This window comes from Marmota monax, unplaced genomic scaffold (genome assembly GCF_021218885.2).
Source record: "Marmota monax isolate L192 unplaced genomic scaffold, Marmota_monax_Labrador192_F-V1.1 WCK01_AAM20220418_F8-fsc00081, whole genome shotgun sequence".
Lineage (NCBI taxonomy): Eukaryota > Metazoa > Chordata > Mammalia > Rodentia > Sciuridae > Marmota > Marmota monax.
Genome location: NW_026695234.1, coordinates 8,845,190 through 8,865,949, shown reverse-complemented (window position 1 = coordinate 8,865,949; position 20,760 = coordinate 8,845,190). Strand labels below are relative to the sequence as shown.

Genomic DNA, 20,760 nt, shown 5'->3' with positions numbered 1-20,760 from the left:
TCATAGAAAAGATCCATAATCCTCCACAGAAAGACTCTTAGAGCTAAAATACAAATTTAGCAAAGTGACAGGTTACAAAATCAGGATAAAAAATCAATAGACTTCTTATATATCGATAATAAATCTGCTGAGAAAGTAATCAGGAAAATAATTTTATTTAAAATATCGTCCCAAAAAACATAAAATACCTAGGAATAAAACTAAATAAGAAAGGGAAAGACCTCTACAATGAAAACTACAGAACATTGAAGAAAATTGTACATAACGAGGGGATTTGTTGTTACATGCTCATACATGCACACTAATAACAATATAATTTAGCCAATATCACTCTCCAGCACTTCTCCCTGGATCTTTTTAATCAAGAGCTTCCTATATATTAAGCATATTAGTTTATTGTCTAGGATAGATTGCAAGTGTTTCTTTCTATTGGCCATTTATCTTTTGCTTTATAATATTTAGGGGTGATGTAAAATTATTTATATACATACTTCAATTTGTTAATTTGGATTTCACATTATCAGTCTGGAAACAGAAAACAATCCTTTATTCTATGTATTACACATACTCTTTTAATGGTATCTTTTAATAGGTAATTCTTAATTTTAATATATTAAGATTGACTAGTGTTTTCCCTTTTGATTAGTGCTTTTTGAACTCAGTCTCAGATAGCACACTCTATCATGATATTTTTCTATGTTACTTTCACCAGTCTAAGAATCTTTTCTCACTGTATTACATTGAGATGTGAGGAGCTGGGTGAATTTGTGAAGTGTTTTTTGCTGGTCCATGAGATACAAGTATAGGAATTTAGGAAACATGTAGAGATATAGGAACATGGCCTTACTGAGGAATGCAAGACAGTGAGGGGTGAACTAGGCTCCCTGATGGGTGTCAAACTCAAGTGGAGAGTCGAAGGTGAACCAGCTGTGTACCAGTCATGTGCACTAGGACCAGGCATGGAAAGTTTAGGTATTTTAAAGAAAATGACTTTAGCACCAATAGTGTGGGATGCACACTTTAATAAGCTCTACTCTTTTCCTTTTTACATTAGTTTGTGATCTCCCTGGACACTAATCTATTTTTTATGAATAGTGTAATGTAGGGCTCTGATTTTGTTTTATTTTTCACACATGGTTATCCTATTTTCCCATAACACTTATGCAATTTACTATCTTTTCCTCATTGCTCCATGTGGCAGGGCCTCTTCTGCTTCCTTGATTCTGTTTCATTGGTCTTTGGTTTTTCATTGCACCAGTGCCACACTGTTAGATTCTAGCTTTAAGGTAATTCTTGATGTTTGGAAAAGTAAGTTCTTTTATTCTTTTTCAGAAGTATCTTCATTAGTTTTATCTCTGTACATTTATTTTTAGAAATTTTAGAATCATATTGTCAAATTATATACAACCTGATGCACAATATAATCTTTTAAGACTTTTAAATACAAATTTTATTTTATCTGTAGAATTTTATTTTATCTGTAGAACTATTTAGTCATTCAGTTTGATATGGGGTTGTGTTCTTGCATATCTTCTGATGCATTTAATCCAAACCACTGGGTTACACAGGTATTTAGTTTTGATAATTTAGTGAGCTGCACTTTGAAGATTTGTGCATATTTGTAAAAATAAAATGTGTTACAAAAATACAATAGTAGAATTGTAAAAAGTTACAAAATGTAGGATTAAATTCAATGAAAGATATGCACAATATGTACACAGAAATTCCATGCAATTTTAATTCTTATCTAATATCTGTTTATACTGTTAGAGAAGTTGTTAGGTTCTGTATATTGAGCTTGTGGTGCTCCTCATTCTAAATTCTTCTACCTAGGCTTTTTGTTTTTCCTAAGGGAATGATGAAATGGGAGCAGTGAGTCTGTTCTTTTCTGAGGTGTACTGTGTCGCGACCCCTTGCCTGCAAGGAAGACGCAACTCGGGAATCTTCTTTCAGCAGTTTATTCAGGCCCTTGATATTTCTTCTTCTCCCTCTCTGATGCCCCTCCCAGCCTTAATAAAGCATCCCAAGCCCCAATGCAAAGCTGCCGCGTGGAGCTTTCTCACAGGGTGGTGAAAAATCATGTGCCAACTTTCCCAGATAAGGAGTTGTTTGTCACAGACCACAGCGGAGCCAGCGTCATCTTGTAATGGCGACCATAATCTGCAGAAACGGCAGAAGCGGCTCACCACAGTACTGCAGTTCACAGGTAGATAGAGCTAGTGAGAAGTCCTCAGCTCTGTTATCTGACTTGGTAAGGAATGTTTGCTGTGTTTCACTCAGAAAGTGATGTTGCTTATAGTTTTCTATTAGATTCAATTTTCTCAACTTATGGGAATTTTCTTCTATTTCTAGTTTGTACTAGTTTTTCCCTTAACTTTGGAGGAATTTTTGATCAATTCTACCAATTTGTTTGTTTTAAATCAGGCCCCATCAAAGTAGGCCCAGGGGCTAAATATATCCACTACATTTTTGGTGAAGCTGTGATCTATAAATGTTTTTTGAGTGTTTAAATAATTGGGGTGGAGGGGGAATCAAAAGAAGAATACTATTTCCTGACGTGTCAATTATATGAAACAAGTTTCTTTGTCCATTCTTAAAGTTTTATTAAAATATAACCCACTCACTTTACATGTTGTCCGCGGCTGATTTTGTACTGCAGTGCAGAGTGGAGCAGTTGTGAAAGAGGCAGGATAGTCTGCAGATTCCAAAATATTTACTCTCTATACCTTTACAGAGAAAGTAGGGTGACAGTTTTAGAACATCATGACGATTACATGTTTATTCCCTTTTACTCTCTGTTCAGCCATGAGTAACAGAAATCATACTCAACCATGCCTAAAATATTTATTATTTACACACAGACAAGCTCCAGGCATGATATGATCATTCCTTACATCTCACACTCTGGGATTTGCATCTCATCTCCATTCTTATTGTCTGTAAGTGTCCCACAAATAATCCCATAGGTATTCTTTTAAATTTGATTTTCTTAATAATTAAAATGAATAAAATTTCATCGACACAAGGGGTGTAAAAATTGGTATTTAGTAATTTTTTATACTTATGCTTTAGCAAATGTAGCTTAAGAACATGTTAATCTGAGTTTGAATCACATGATCAGGTGGGTGGAGATTATTGGTGCCATATGCAATGGTCATGTCCCAGGCATCAATGACACCCACATTGAGATCTTTGAAAATGTCATTCAGGATAAGATAATGAATGTAACCATGGAAATCTCCAAACCACTCTGTTTCTACGTGCATCTCCCTGATATTTTCTGTCTTAATGATCACTTTAGTGTCGGGGTTTCTTAGGAATAGTCGTTCAATAGCTTTTCGAATACTGATGGCCCTGCGAATGAAAAGGTCAATGGGGAAGGGTCTGAAGTGGTGGCCAAATGTAATGACAATGGCTGTGTTTTTATCCCCTGATATTAGGTCAATTTCTCGAGGGATGTAAGCTTCATCTGTCACAGAGTAGAGATTATGAGTGATAATAGGAAAGCCATGTTTTTTCCATTGAATTTGAATATGTCTTCCAGCATCCAGAAGCAAACGCTTCGGAAAAGATCCAGTTTCATGAAGATCAAAAAACTTCAGTGCTGATTAAAAAACAAAACAAAACAGATTTTAACTAAAAAGTAATGTCAGTGCATTTTAAAAGAATATTCACAATATCATTTACAATATCCACCTGATATAGTTTTGTCGAAAGCATTCTAACATCTGGAATAAATTACTAATTCACACGCGTGAAACGTCAAACAAAATCTGAAGTTTTCATTGGAGTTTATAAAGAGGAACAACATTTCTTATGAAAGAGGTAATAAAACAGATTTCAAATTAAGATTGCATTCTAGAAAGCTAAGTGAAATAATAATAATAATAATAATAATAATAATAATAATAAACCCAGCCCAAGTGAGAACAGACCTCACTGAAACTACTTTATGATCAGCCTGAACTTCCAAAAGAATATAAAGTAAGTACATACTTTTTACAACTTTGGGTAAGTAGTAGATCCACTGACATATTGTGGAGTCTCCCAGAAGGTAAATGATTTTTCCTTTCAAGCAGCCATTGATGTTATTTGTATCTAGTTGAATCTGGTTACAAAATGTTGTTATCCACCTTCCTTGTAAAGTGTATCCACCAGGGACAGGAATCTTCATTCCAATTTGGCATTTCTCTGTGCTCTTTTCACTCTCTGGGAGCAGAGATCCTGTAGTGAGTGGTGGTAGTGGCATGTGTAAACACCAGCGTCCTTTCTTGGTCCTTCCCTTCCTGATTTCTTTCTCTCTCCCTACAGTCTTGTCTTCTGTCTTACTAGAGGTATTTTTTTTTATCACAGGCTTTGTTTTAGGCTCTGCTACTCATTCTTTTGAGAGATTTTGAGTCATACTGACTCTTCCCATTCATTTTCTCCCACCTGGGCTCCTTAGCTAAGTTGTGATGTCCTTTCTTCTCTCTCTCTCTCTCTCTCTCTCTCTCTCTCTCTCTCTCTCTCTCTCTCTCTCTCTCTGCCATTCCTGTGATATGATAGTGACTTTTCTGTTCTCTACTCTGAATTGTGTTACTGGATTGCCAGCTGTTGTCTTTGTTGTTGAATCATTTTTATTTGTTCCATCAATGAAGGAACAGTGAAGTGTGCCATGTTTAAAAAAAAGGCTTAAATTATAACATGTACACATTTGGAAACCTTCAATAGTATAAAATATTTACCTTGACTTAATGTTGTTGTTTTTTTAATAGGACCTTGCTAAAGGTGATTTGCAGTATTCCACAGAAACCAATATTCTGAGCCATTGCAGCCTGTTTTCCTAGAATGGCAGGCTCTCTAATGGTTTGTCTTCTAAGGTACCCCATGTGGCAGAGCACCAACTCTGCCATGCTATAACAAATGTCCTCAGATGTCTGACATCATGCTTCCTTGCCAAGCTCTATGCTTCTGCACCACTGCTGAGCCATTGCCTCATTAGTTTTATTGGTTGTTGTTTTGATTTTTTTTTTTTTTTTTTTGCAGTGTGTGGAATGGGACCCTGAGCCTTTGCATGCTAGGTCAGCACATTACCACTGAACTTCCTTTTATAGTTCAGCCAGTAAGAAGGAGCCAAATGGATGAGGAGGGCAAGCTGTTTTGCCTTTAAAGGTGTTACGTACAAATTTCCCATACCTTTCCTATTTGTACTCCTAGAAAAAATGTAATGTGGCCATAAGTAGCCACAAGGAAAGGTGGCCAGGGGTTCAGCTAAACTAATGGTTTCTCTTCTGGAGTGAGAGAAATGAATGGATAGTTGGGGATTACCAGCAGTCTTTGCTTTACCTTCCTTCTTTAGCTCCTCATAGGCATTGCAGTCTCTGTTTGCCTGTGTCCACAAAATAGTATTTCCTTACATGTTGGTACTATATAGTTGAGCCACTGTATCCATGGGTTCTGTATCTATGGATTCAACCCACCATGGATGGAAAATATTTGGGAATTTTTTTTTTATCTTGCGAAACACATGCAGATTTTTCTCTCCTTTTTTCCCTAAACAATATAGCATAGCAACTATTTATATAGCATGGATGTTGAATTGGGTGATATAAGTATTCTGGAGATGATTTAAAGTATATGGGAAGATGTTGTAGTTTATACCATGTATCATCCCATTATATATAAGGGGTAAGCATCTTGGTGTCAATTTTGATGTCCCTGGTGGGTCCTGCAGGCAACCCCCCCCATCCCCCCATGAATATCAACGGATAGATGTATTTGTAATTTGAGGACAAAGTGGTAAAATGGTGCTGGTGGCAGAATTAGAAAATGAAACTGGAAGAGCTATTAAATCTTGTGATTTTTCTTGCCAAAGGTAGTTTTCCTAATCCTATAATCATGTTGATATTTTACTGTGACATAGTTGCTCTTGTAGGAAGCTCAATAACACTGCATCATGGATGCTTGAATATCATAAGCCTAAAAACTCAACACCCACAATTACCAAGTATTCCCCATCCCAGTAATGTACTGGCATATTCAAGATGATAGCCTTTGAGCTTATTATTGAAAAGCGTATCCTGTATAATATTTACATGCCAGAGAATTTATTTCCTTATGATTATTACATAATTTTATTTTAGAATAGGCTCAATATTTTGTGGTTAATTTTGCTCACCTTTTGGTTTAGAGATTATAGTAGGCAGACTGTGGCTCCCCATTATATTCAGGTCCTAATTCCTCAATCCTGTGAATATGTTGCCTTGTATGACAGAAATATTTTCCAGATTGACTAAGTGTATAGACTCTGAGAGGGGACAATCCTGGATTATCTAGGGGAAGGGGTTCAGTCTAATTTCATTGATCCTCTAAATTGAAAGAGGGAGGCAGAAGGTAGGCCAGAAACATGTTACCTGAGTAACTGACTCATTGTTGTGGTTTTGATAAGGAAGATCTTAGTTTTATTTGTTGTTGTTGTTGTTTTGATTTTTTTAGTTACAAATAAGGAGGGCATGTTTTAGAAGCCCCAAAGGCAAAGAAACAGCTTCTTCCATAGACCTCCAGAAAAGAATACAGGTTTTCTCTATCTTGACTCACTTGGTGAGACTGATATTGGGTGTTGGAAGAATAACACTAAGAGAATATGTTCATTTTATTAAAAGCCACTTGGTCGTAGCAGCAAGAAGAAATTAATGCAGAGAAAATTGATATCCTTTAAATATGAACTCATCCCATCCAGAAATATCATATTTTCTTCCATGTATAAATTTTATTTTATGTCCCTTAGTAACAATTTAAATTCTCTTTATGTAGTTCATACTTATTTTGTTCACTTGTGAATTTGCCTTTTGAAGTATAAAGGGGAGCATACCACTCTCTTCCTCAGTGGATCTCTGGAGTTTTCAAAAGTTTACCAAATAAACACTGAAATCTACAGCATGCCCTTGAGAATTTCCATAATTTGGCTTCTTCCTATTTTCTAGGCCCAACAGGGTCCAGATAATTTTGGTCATGAATGGATAAAAAAAAAAAAACACCTGGGGCTGGGGCTGGGGCTGGGGCTGGGGCTCAGTGGCAAACTGCTGGCTTAGCATTGTGAGGCACGGGGTTCGATCCTCAGCACCACATACAATACATAAATAAATTAATTAAATAAAGGTCCATTGACAAATAAAAAATATTAAAAAAAAACACCTTACCACGTGAAAGAATCCAGGAAAGACAATTAAATAACTTCTAGCAGGAAGGCTTTTTTAAGTGTATGATTCAAAGTTTTCTTTATCTCAATATATAAATACATAGGCAACTAGAAAGTACTCAAAATTAGCTGATGTTTTTATATTATTTTCTTACATCTGACAATTCTACCATGATCTTTATGTGATTTCACTTTTACCTCATTCTCTGACTACAGATATTCTTCAGGGCTTACTCAAATATGAACTTTAACATAAACTCCTTCTGCGTTTTGCTTTCTTCACAGAGTTGGTAGATTAAATTTTTTAAAATACTTTTTAGTGGTAGTTGGACACAATACCTTTATTTTATTTATTTATTTTTATGTGGTGCTGAGGATCAAATCCAGGACCTCGCACGGGCAAGGTGAGCACTGTACTGCTGAGTCACAACCCCAGCCCCAGATTAAATTTTTTTAGATCATAAACGTACTATGTATTAATTTTACTTAGTTGAGTCAAAATGCCTTGTATGAAAAAATGAATAAATATAAGAAATAAATCATGAGTTTTCAAGTTTACCAATCACAGGCTTTATATATAATTATTTAAAGCTAAGGTATAGGGGCTGGAGCTGTGGCTTAGTGGTAGAGCACTTGCCTAGCATGTGTGAGGCACTGGGTTCGATTCTAAGCACCACATACAAATATATGAATAAAAGAAAAGTCCATCAATGTGTAAAAAATTTAAAAAATAAAGCTAAGGTATAAATAAGCATAAATATTATTCTTTCACGTGTAACGTTGCTTTGTATCTGCTGTTGAAACAATTAATAAGATAGAAACTTCATATGAAATTGCTAAGTGAACTAACTAAAAGCTGGAATTATGTCAACAGAGATGAGGAAACCAAAGCCAGAGTGTTCCTGCTCTGAAGCCATGGGTACCCATCTGCACAGCACCTCAGACTCTAGGAGATGAATGTAGGATACTAAGATTTTCTCCTTTAGGATAAGTCAAGAAGAAATCTGCTATAAACAAAGTTTAAACTAATTTCCTTGAGTTGATTTCTTCTATAATGTTCAAAAAGACTGAGATCACAGACACCTGCTAAGAATCATGTTGCTGGAAATCTATAACTAATAGAGTTAACACTGATAACTTTTCTCTGCATAAGACACATGACACATGCATCTACCACAGAAAAAAAGCAGACTTACTGTTGCAATGGGAGACATCAATATTTTTAAGGTCTTTCATCATTTCAACTCCCACTTTGGACCTTCAAAAAATAAGATCATAGATTAGCCTGTTGTGTTTTCACACAGCGCAGGCCACATAAATCACCTCCTTGCAAGTAAAGGATAATTTTTAATTTTTTAATAATTGAAACTATTATTTTTATTATAAATTTTGAGAATACTGGGTATTATAAGTAAATTAGGTTTTGGAAGTCTTTCTATCTTGTGGAGAGTATCTGAAGTCTGGGGCAGCTCTTCTCATCTGCGATATGCAATAGTATGTCCTAGAATCTTAGATTCATAATGTGTATCAAATCTGCAAGTTCTTTATCCTCTTCCATATCACCCATTCAAGTTTACAAAATATTTTTATTGACTTATTGTGAGCCTCTAGTTGGCCAACCTAAGTTTTATCCCACCTAATTTCTTTAACACACCCTCCAGAGCACAGTTTCCAATGGCAAATGCAACTGCGTTATTGTTTAAAGCCCTTGACTGGGTTTGCATCACTTACCTAAGGAGTCCAGGCTCCTTGTCATGGCACCAAGACCCCTCATCACAGAGCCCCTGTTTTCCTCCTTAAGCATGTTTCCTGCTTTTACCTTCAGTTTGTCCTGCAATATGTGCTTCATGAGGATCATGTGAAGAAAGGTAATGTATTCATATGTATGCACTGTTGTACCCTAAATATCCATCAATGTGACTGGCAGAAAGTAATGTTCAACCTGATGCATGAATAAATAAATGCACACTCTATTTGTACACTGATTCTTTCCTCCACTTGATGAAAGCCTACCAGAATCTTCCTACTTTCAGCCCTACTGCTTATCTCCTGTGTATAACTGTGTGTAAATGGAGGCAGGCAGGAAGGGGTCAAGGGAACAATGAAGACTCAGGTGCCTAATACAACATATATACAACAGATATAAGTTGTACCCTGTTCTATGCTATGGATGTCTCTTTAGATCCAATCCCATGAAATGGTAAGTGATCCTGAGTGGGGTTCAGCCATCAGGATGGTTAATGGGGAGGAAGAGATGTGGTGAGTTGCACATTGGAGACAAAAAGGAAGAAAAGAAAACCAACTGTGCTTTTATTTGTTCAGAAGTAAGCCATGCACTATAGACCAGGATAGCCGCACTCTCCTCTACCCTGTTCTGTGGATCTCCTCCCTGGACAAGAAAGAGCCCATGCACCTTAGGAGATGGCCTTTTAGAAAAGTTGCTCAGGCTGCAGTGTAAGGAGGGTATGATGGGTGATGGAAGGGAGACCAGGTGGGAACCCATTTCAGTCATGCAAATGAGGTAGTAGTGATCTCTACTTGGATAGCAGCACTGGGCATGGAGAGGAATGAACAATAAAGACATTTAAGAGGCAGAATCTGTGGGATACAATATGGAAGGTAAAGTAGCATGACTTTTTTTTTTATATATTTACAAGGAATCTTTTTTCCCCAATGTGGAACATCTATGAACACATAGCAAAATAGTTTTCCACAGAGTGTATTTTGTAAAATGTATATCTATAGTAACAATCCTTATTAATACAGAGATGTAAATGCATGTATATTATTGAATTCTTTCTGTGTAACCATCTTTTGTGACTGTATCAATCAAAATGCAAACTATGGTGTTGATTCATAAACAGGGATGCCATGAAAATATCACATCACATATATGACTATAACTTTGAGTGGAGGAAGTATCTGAGAGGATCAATATTGAGACAGCTATGTATGACCCTAATCCCAATAGCTCTTATTGTATTAAAAATTATACTCACTTATGGAAAAGGCTTTTTTCCTTGACTGAAAGATAAGAAATTTCTCGGTTCCTGGAGGACATATAGGTCAGGGCCTCACAGGGCATGTGTTGAGGCTTCTTGCAGTAGAAGGCTTCCTGGTCTATCCCATACAGGTAGGTGCACAGTTCAGAGCTAGAGTTTAGGGTCAGGCCACATTCAGTGAAGACTTGGGAGGTGCCATTAACAAATTTACCTTTGAAAATAATTTTATCATAGCCTTGGTTCCTTGCCCTCCAGAGAGCCGACACCCCTTCACTGGGGTGGATAAGCAGGAGAGACAGGGAGACCTGACCCTCCCAGAACAGAGTGAAGCTGACAAGGTAGGTGCCATTGTTGAAGTCTGTCACCTTTCCTGAGGCGCCTGCCTTCAGGCCTGGGGAGGACATCCTGGCCCTCAAAAAGTCCCCTCCATATTCCTTTCTGTGTCCCAGGTGGTCCCTGGCCTCCAGCAGGATGTCTAGCTGGTCCCCCCTGCAGTATGTGTTTCTAGGGTTGAGGAGGGTGACTGTGCTGTGTGTGGCACTGGTGGTGGTGTCCTCATGGGTGAAGGGTCTGGGTGGGATCAGCTGGTTTAGTGTTTTCAGAATCTTCCTTATTCTCAGCTCAGTTTCTGTTGGTGTGTTTACAGGGCTCATTTTTATTTCAGAACATGAACAGTTTGTGGAGATGTTCCAGTGATAAAAGCTGATGGGTACATTTATAGCAGACCAAAGCTGAAATGATAACAAACAGGACATACTATTCAATAAACCTGTTCCCAGTAATTTTTTTAAAATTTTACTTATAATGAATTTGAGTTCACCTATTATCATCCATATCATTTAAAATTTCTGACAATTCTGCATAAATTAAAAAATCATATTTTTACATCAATATTTTGGAGAATGTCTGAGCAATTATAAATTAACATACTCAATATTAGATTTATATCTCAAATAATACATATGAGTAAGAAGATGATGCTGGTTCGCTTGTTCTTCCTTTTCAGATACACCCTACTCCCAATAGCTCATTTCTTAGTTCCTCCTCAGTATACTTTTACCCATGTGTAACCATCTTTTCCTCCCCAGCTTATCATGGTTCTAGCTGCCACCATTTTTTCTCCTGGATTGTAGTTTCCTCCTCTACTGGGAAGTGGTTCTCAGGCTTCATGAGGACAGTCCTGTTTTCTCTCCCTTCAGTTTTCCCCCTTGTAGTTTATCAGCCCTTTGAAAGCAAAACTCTACTCCTTAAATCCCTTTAATGTCTTTTCATGATTCTTGGGATAAAATCCAATTTTAACAGGGCTTTATGCTCTGGTCTGTCTTTCCAGCCTAGTTCTGCACTTTGTCCTGTGCACTCTATTTTGACAAGACTAACTGCTTTTCTTTTTAGGAGATGACCTTCCTTTTTTGTACATCTTGCATTTTACTAACACTTTCTCCAATTTCTGCATTGGTGGCTACCTTCTTCTTTTCTCCAAACAACCTAAACACCTGTTAACTTCTTATTTAGAAATCCCAACAACCTTAGTTGTCACTGTACAGTGTTCTAGAGGTGCTCAAATTCAGTGGTTTCTGAATGTTGTTGATAATCAGAAGCAAATGCCAAGCTTTTCTCAAAACATGGATTCTGAGGCTGCAGTCCAGGTCAACTGAACCATAGTCACTAAATTGCAATCCTGAAGTATGCGGTTTTCAAACACTTCACAGACATCCTGTGTTCAGATAAGCTTGAGAACACTGGTTATAGATCAGTGATTGTCAACTGCCTCACATGTAAGAACATATGTAGCTCTCAAATCTCAGGAGTACAAAAAATCCTTTCCTGAATACTCTGTGGCCCACCCTCAATCAGTAAAACCCTGGTGGTTGGTATCACAGTGGCATAGTAAACCAAAAGAGACTGGAAACCAAGAAATGAGATATAACTAAAAAATAGATGAAGAAAATCTAAGTGCAATCTTTGGGAAAACTTAGAGAACTGAGAAACCTTTAGTTAAGCCAAGTAAGAAATAGTGAGAGGGCTGGGGATGTGGTTCAAGCGGTAACGCACTTGCCTGGCATGCGTGGAGCGCTGGGTTTGATCCTCAGCCCCATATAAAAATAAAAATAAAGATGTTGTGTCCAGTGAAAACTGAAAAATAAATATTAAAAAACTCTCTCTTCTCTCTCTTTCTTTAAAAAAAAGAAATAGTGAGAGATGCAAATATATGAAATTTAAATAAGAATCCTTTCTTGTATGTCTGTGTTTTATGAAAGCATAAATCTTAGTACACACACTACGAATAGAGAAGGGGGATAGAAAATAACTATACAGTATATATAATACTAATAACAATATAAAGATGATGAAAACATTTTTTTCCATTTTGCCCACCTCCTAAATTCACAGGCTGAACAATTTTTATTTGTGAGTACAAATATTATTAACTTATATAATGAGGAAACACCTTACACTAAAACTTGATAACAGCAATATAGGAAAAGTGAAAGTTTTCACTCATCAACATGGCCTTTAAATTGTCTTTTTCTCCTCAGATGCATATTTATATAAATATATGTAAATACAAGATAGTTTAGAGGGGTGTGTGTGTGTGCTGACAAAGCAGAAGCTGCTGGTGGGAATTTCATAGCAACTAGGGAAGTGGCTCCTGCACCCCTGCAACACAGGAAAGATCCACAGCCAAAGTCTGATGGGCATCTGCTAAGTGTCCAAACTCCAATGACATCCAAACCAAGATTCAACCAGAATTTTCTTCATCTTGACATGGTATAGTATAAACAACCCTAATGTCAACTTTGATCATATAAATAACTCATTAATTAAGGTTTGAATCACTTTTAATCACAGATGAGATAGTTTGCAGTTCAATTTGAATTAAGTTAATCATTGGCCACTTCAAAAATATTAATACACTCCTAAGGAGTAAAACAGAATTTACAGTCCCACAATATAACAGTTAAAGTTTTAGTATACAATTAAATTTTATTCAGCATAGAAGGAAGCAGAAACATGCACTATTTCTCAAAGGAGGAGACAACTGATGGAAACAAACATGGAGAAAATATATTAGAATTATCAGACAAGGTCTTTGAAATTGGTATTATAACTGCTAAATGAGGTAATGGATGGAAAGATAGGAAATATCAGCAATACGGAGAAACTATTTTAAAGAAACAAATGAATTTTACAACAGAACCAAACAATATCTAAATAAAAATATACCTTTTAATTCACTATTTAAACTACCTCCCTTCCCGTATGGGTTTGTGTTAGATCATTTTTTTTATTGTTTTCCGACCTTATAGATATTTACTAATTTTGGAGTCTGATTTATAAGTTTCTGAACTAGGTATAATAAATTACCTACTATCTCTGTGACATATCAAGTTTAGCTTGTAACTCTGAATGTTCTAATTTTAATGTGTGGGTATTTTGCTAGGTTCATCCAAATGTATGATGATTTTATTTTATTTTGTAGATTTTTCCTTGTTTAGCATACCACTTTATAGTTATTTGTGTTTTTTCTTAAATTTTTATTTTCTTTACTCATTAATTTTAAGCTAAAATTCACTGGAGTAAAATATTTAAGGAATGCAAAGAAAGAAACATGAGGCAGGAATTTTAAAATAAAATTAGACAAATTGACCTTTGTGATAATTATCAAAGACAAATTTTTTGAACTATAGGATACTATTTTTTTCTGAATCCTTCTAAAGAACCTATTAAATCAGACTGAACTTTAAGCAATGAGAATAACTGTAAAGTTTGATATATGTGTTTGTGGTAAGAACTAAATATCTATTAGCTTACAGGAATAATTCTAATTGATGCTTACAAGGAATAGAATATTTATGCAATGGCTCTGTACTCTGAGATTATAGAGGCAATACCACCATGAAAATAGCTGAACAGTAGAAAGAGAGGTGAAAAGTAGTATTTGCTTATTAATTGCCTTATAGTAGTAACTGGAGCAAAAGGATATTACTACAAATAACTTAGCACAATTTTGTTATAAAACACTCAACAAAAATAAATTTACATATTCCACCCATAAGATATTCTATTAATATTTTACTTAAAAGGTAACAGGAGAGGCTTTGCCACCAAATGAGGCATGAGACAAGTAAATTGTCCACATTCTACTACTATTTAATATTGGGCTGGAGGAATTCGCTAAATGTTACTTGGCAAGGGAAAGCAAATAAGTCATTGGAACTGGGAAAAAGGAGGTAAAATAGTCTTTCTTTTCAGATGCAGGGGATATTTTTATGGAAAACCTCAAAGTAGAAATGGAAGAATGGCTACAGACAATAGAAAGACTGAGCAAAAAGTTAGGTAATACATTTAATGTATAAAAATCAGTAGCTTTCACATGTGCAGACACAACTACAGATAGGGTCAAATGAAACAAATGGTCTGGTATATGGTTGCCAAATGACACTGAGATATTCAGTTATATATTTCACATGTGTCCAATATTTACATGAGGAAATTATACGAGAAAAAATATATAATATATATATGTATATAAAATAATTTTTTTTTGGTAATGGGGATTGAACTCAGGGGCACTTGACTACCGAGCCACATATCAGCCCTATTTTGTATTTTATTTAGAGATAGGGTCTCACTAGGTTGCTTAGCACCTTGTTTTTTGCTGAGGCTGGCTTTGAACTCACAATCCTACTGACTCAGCCTTCCCAGCCACTGTGATTACAGGTGTGTGCCACAGTGCCTGGCTCAGGAAACAAACTGAGCAACTGGAAGGGGAACTATGTTATTAGATAGAAAACATCATGAAGCTATTATTTCTTGTAAAGTTAATTTATGTATTCAATGGAATAAAAATATCCTGAGTATTTTCTGGATCAGAAAGGTCAATTAGAAAGTTTACTTGAAAGAATAAGTAAGAAAGAATAGCCAGAAAAATATGGGGAAATAGATATCAGGGATGATGTGTGTGCTAAGGTGGGCCCTATTAGATAGTAATGTTTACTTCTAAAGTCTAAGTACAATAGAGTAGAATTGGGATATGAATAAAAACTGGAACAGAATAAAGAATCAAAATAGACCTTATTACATACAGAAATTTAGTATATTATAGAGGCTGCACCCAATCGAGGGGGGGTTAAATTTAATTTTACTAAGAGGAATAAAATAACTTGATAGCCATAAGGAAGAATAAAATTAGGTCAATATCACATACAATTTCACAGCAAACTTGAAGTGAATCATATGTTTAGAAACAAACAATAGAATCATGCAAAATAAAAATATAAGAAAACATGGGTAGATTCGAATATAAGCTTGTAGTAGGAAATCTTCTGACTAAAATTTACCAGACACAGCCAGGCACAGTGATGCATAACTGTAACCTCAGCAGCTGAGGAGGCTGAGGCAGGAGGATTGCAAATTCAAATCAAGCCTCAGCAACTTAATGAGGCCCTAAGTAACTCAGCTAGACCCTGTCTCTAAATAACATACTAAAAATGGCTGGGGATGTGCCTCAGTGGTTAAGTGCCCCTGGGTTCAATCCCCAGAACCAAAAAAAGAAAAAAAATACCAAAAACAACAAAGGAAACTGTTTTACTAAAAAATAACTTTTGCATGAAAAATAAATCATAGACAAAATAAAAAGAAAAATAGCAAACTGGAAGAAATATATGCACCTGATTTGGTGACAAGTACTCAGAATCACGGGGAAGCTAGTGGCCTTCACAAGAACCATTTTGGGGCATGTATGAGGTAGAATCTGATTGGACTGGATTGAGGATGAATGGAAAATGGAGAAAGAAAATGCAGACAATGTCCCTCTGAAATGAGGTAGAGAAGGAGAGAAGAGAGCAGAGTTGGAGTGGAGGGAAGAGCAAGGACTGATTTACAGGTTCTCAGTTGACAGAGTTACAGATGGAGGTTTCAAACCAAACTGGAGAAAATTGTTCATACCTTTGTGGAGTTTTGAGAAATTATAGAAGTTATCCAGGCAATGACTAAAAGAGATGTCAACACCAGCAGTATTTTCTGAAGCACTGCATTTGAGAACATGACGAGAGTCCTAGGAAAGACAATGCAAGACAGAATCATACAAAAAGCGAGTCCCTCTATACACATTGTTTTATTTTTCACCTGCGATTTTTCCCCTGAGTCTTTGTTTCTCCTTGCTGACCACTTTCTTTCTCTCTCTTAACTACCAGCCCATAGCACCAACTCCTTGCCCATCTGTTGGCTGCTCTTTATTCAAGTTTTATTTAGGATTGTTGCTTCCTTCTTCCATGACCCTGAAATGGGAGACAGATGTCCCTCTTATATTCTCTCATTGCACTGTGCAGTTTCTCAGTTGTAGCACTTACCACATCCACAGAACACCATTAAAAGGAAAAGCAGAAAATTTGATTCATTAATCTATTATTGGGGAAAGACTTGGGATAGCTGAGGACCATAAGAGTAGGTTTTTGTTACAAAATATGATCTATAAAACACCTTTAAAGGCAGTTGGTCCTTTTAACTGACCAGATAAGCATGACAGGTAACTTTTGCTGAACACTGAGTATGAAATTTGAAAGTGGAAACTCCTATTGGACTAAATTTTCTGTGTAAAAGAAAAGAGGTGATTCAACAAGATTATGTAGTACATGAGGAAAAATAAAGAGATAAGAAGAGGTAGTGAGGAGGAGAAGATGGGAAACAGGGAGACAGGAAGAGAGAGAGAGAGAGAGAGAGAGAGAGAGAGAGAGAGAGAGAGAGAGAGAGAGAGAGAGACTCCTCCCCACCATGTCCATGGTAAAATGGTCATGGAAACAGAAATAAGATTGAATACTTTTAACAGTTATTACATTGGGGCCCCAATGTAAAGACATCCCTCTCTGTTTCCTACCAAATTCCCAGTGATGTCCATTTTTTTGTGTGTGTGAAATTCACTTAGTGGAATTCAAAAAGGTCCTTTTAAGTCTGGTTATTGCAGAAGGAAAACAGATACATTCCACACACAGTGGATGCGAGAGAACAAATGGTGAGTTTAGAGCTGGTTAACTTTGGGGGATCCAAGGAGAAATTGTTTAAGCAAGATGCAGTGCACAGTCATGATTCATAATAAATGATTGTTTTATGATTGAAGTGGGGCTCCTAAATACTGAAGCATGGTATGGGGGCAATTGTAAGTTCTAGGTCCAGGTGAGTGTTGGGATGAAATGAATGAACACAGGAGAAGGGAACAGAATGGGGCAACCTCCAGTCTGTGTCACTCACTGTACTGCAATATTTTGATTACTTTCTGATCATCAATGACTGTCAGTTACTAAAGAAGTAGAGCAGTGTCTGCCTCAGTGTTGTGTGCACAGTGCCTAGCACAGTGACAGAAAAACATAATATTTGTTAAATGAAAAATTTGAAAGCAGAATCATGCTTTTCAGAGCCACTTAAACTTCCATCTAGTGGAATTTCATATATTCTCAGAATGTTCAAATAGCTTTTTCAATACAATATAATACAATATCAGTGTCAAAGGGCTACTGTGGGTAGCCCCCGCATTCTGAACCTCATCCAGGTTTTATGACTTCTAAGTGAATTTCATAGTGTGTGAGTTTCAATGACTGGTATGATTTATTTTTATGTATCTAGGAAGTAGTTCATATGGATATTTCAACAGTACTGGGAAAAAAAGAAGCATGATTACCTTTGCACTTTGATGCATCTTAGGCTCTTTATTTTCCTAGGTTTGTAAACTTATTCTGTTCATTCACTTATTTAATAGTCACTGAGTACCTACTCAATATGTGTCAGTACTATGGAGTATACTGAAGGTAAAGTGAATCAACAAAATGATTTACATAAGCATTCCTGAGAATTAGAATACGTTGGTTAAAACACTAGTTTCTTGTTGGTCTCTGAATAAGCTTTATCCTCCATGTTCTGAGTCATTGCCTATTCAGTCATTGCCAATTCAGACATAGTCTGCTGTCTGAATTTCTCATCTCCTCTTCCATCCCTGCATCATTCCCCTCCAATTCCCTCTTTGGAAAAGCTAGAGAATTTCTATTCATTGATTGTGTCTGTGCTTTCGTGCAGACTGATCTTTCCTCAGTAGTTTTAAATAATAACCTATTCCTTTATGCTAGTCTATTGTGCATACCTTTATTATAATACATGCTGCACTGGTTTATTTTATATTCTCTTTGTCATTTACTTCATGAGGCTGCTGAACATTCCAGAGGAGATCACATTATCCAAGAGGAGAATCACCTCAGACTGAATCCATCCACCTTAGATTGTTGATATGTGCCCAACAAATATTAGTCCTGACAACCATCCCATTCTGTTGTGTGTATCTGTGATCTAACATTTCCACTGATTCAGTACTAGCTGGCCAGGGCAGGCTACTTTGAGAGTGGCCAGAGTGCTGCTTTATAATAAGGTATTTTACTGCTGGGCACAGTGGCTCATGCCTGTAATCCCAGGGGCTCATGAGGCTGAGGCAGGAGGATCCCAGTTCAGAGCCAGTTTCAGCAACTTAGCAAGGACCTAAGCAACTCAGTGAGACCCTGTCTCTAAGTAAAATACAAGGACTGGGGATGTGGCTCATTGTTTAAGTGCTCTTGGGTTCAATGCCTGGTATTTTAAAGATTGCCAGGTTTTAGTGTTTTATTATATCCTCCATATCCGTTATATTTTGGGTCTGTTATATCCCCCAAGTCTTATGTGTTGAAGATTTGGTCCCTGGTTGGTGATGGAAACTTCTGGAGTTACAGCCCCATTTGAAGGGTCACCAAGGGCATGTTTTTGAAGGGTAGAGTTTGTCTCTGGACCCATCCTCTCTTTGTACTTTATAGCCACCATGAAGTGAGCAGTATTTTCTTTACCATGAGCTCCCCACCATGATGTTGTTTCAACAGAAGTTCAAAGAGATGGCACCAAATGGCTCTGGAATGAAACTTCTGAAACTGTGTGCCAAAATAAAATCTTTCCTCCTTTGAGTTATTTTACCCCTTCCTCCTCCTTCTTCTCCTTCTTCTCCTTATTATTATTATTATTATTATTATTATTATTATTATTATTTCAGTGTTGTACTGGGGATTGAACCCAACAGTAGGTGTATTATTATTATTATTATTATTATTGAGACAGGGTCCTGTTAAGTTGCTAAGATTAGACTGGATTCACAATCCTCCTGCCTGAGCCTTCTGAGTGGCTGAGATTAAAGGCATTTACCACCTGGTATTTTGTCACAGCAACAAAAAGGTTTCTAACATGATACTAACTCATTTTGCCTTTGTTCTCTGTTTGGAAACCCTAATGCAGACCACTTTTGACTAAAACAGAGAAATCATAAGTCACAGTACTACTTTGTGCCTTACGGACATATAACCTCATTTATTTCTAAATCAAAGTCTCACTTAAATTCTACTCCCTAGCTTTAACTCTACATATGCAAGTGTCTTCAATAACTTTCTACTTGGAAATTCTTACTGGTAGAGGTAATACTAGGCCTTAATTATGTTGACTACTGAGAGTCTATTTTGTGAATCTTTTCCCAATGTCTTCCATTAGGGCTAAATTTTCATCATGGAAATTGGCAAAGGCTGCAAGAATATATTCTATTTTCTTTTTATCTGGGAGATCAGATTTGTAAACACACCCTCACTCTAAGGACTCTGAAAGTCCGTTAGTTCCGTTACAATATTTTGTCATCTGGGAGATCAAAGATGGCAGATTAGAGGGAGGCTGCACGTTCCATTTGTTCCATGGATTGGGATTCAAACAATAGGAATACCGCTTCTCAGTGAGATGGGAGAGGGAATTACTAAAATTCAATATTGTACAATCAGACCCAGAAATTCAGGTAATTTGTACAAAGAAAGAGTATATTGGAGCCAAGTTGGTGGTGACATTTGGACCAGAAAACCACAGGAAAAAGGGTAACAGAAAGAGAAAGAAACACAGTGGAGAAATTAGACATGGGAAAGCCTGTATAACCAAAAAGTAGCCTGAATTTAGCTGAAGCAGAGGCTGCATAGTGAATTGGGGTTTGACAGTGATCCTTGCTTGAAAGTTGAGAATAGAAACCGGAGCCATCTTGAGATGGCCATGCTGTAGTTGGCTACTCTGGGAAACCCAGGAGACCACTGTAAATATCGCCACCCTGTCTGGGCTGTTGCCATTACAAGGAATTGGCTGTACCTAGCAGAACATGATTGAAACAGTTACAGATTTGTATCCAGGGGATTAAGGTCAGAGATACAGAGGGTTAGTGCAACTTGCTTTCCCCTTTGAAGCTGGTGGCTCAAGTGATCAGGTGAAAAGGGTCAGGATTACAAATGGTGTGACTCTGCATTGTGTCCAACCCGAGAAATGAATAGTGGTGCTCCATTTGTGTACAATGAAACAAAATGCATTCTGCTGTTATGTACAACTAGTTAGAAAAAATTAAAGAAAAGAAAAGAGTCTAGGAACTGATGAGGCAGGCATGATTACACTGTGACTGGTCCTGGGCACGCCATTCTCATGGGTGATGGAGAGTGTGAGACCTGGGGAAGGTTGGTTATCCTGACCTGGGAGTAGAATTATCTGGATACCCTGAGATCA

The 20,760-nt window shown here is 36.8% G+C and overlaps 1 protein-coding gene across 1 annotated transcript; it reads right to left on the bottom strand.

Annotated features, from left to right (window-relative positions):
- Positions 1 to 2,625: 2,625 nt before the first annotated feature.
- LOC124088901 (NXPE family member 1-like) lies at positions 2,626 to 11,275 on the bottom strand. Its single transcript, XM_058577121.1, has 5 exons — positions 11,240 to 11,275; positions 10,177 to 10,910; positions 8,374 to 8,435; positions 3,997 to 4,209; positions 2,626 to 3,604 (listed from the first exon to the last, which is right to left on the bottom strand). The coding sequence occupies exons 1-5, from the start codon at positions 11,273 to 11,275 to the stop codon at positions 3,069 to 3,071; spliced, it is 1,581 nt and encodes a 526-aa protein (XP_058433104.1). The 3' UTR covers positions 2,626 to 3,068.
- Positions 11,276 to 20,760: the final 9,485 nt, after the last annotated feature.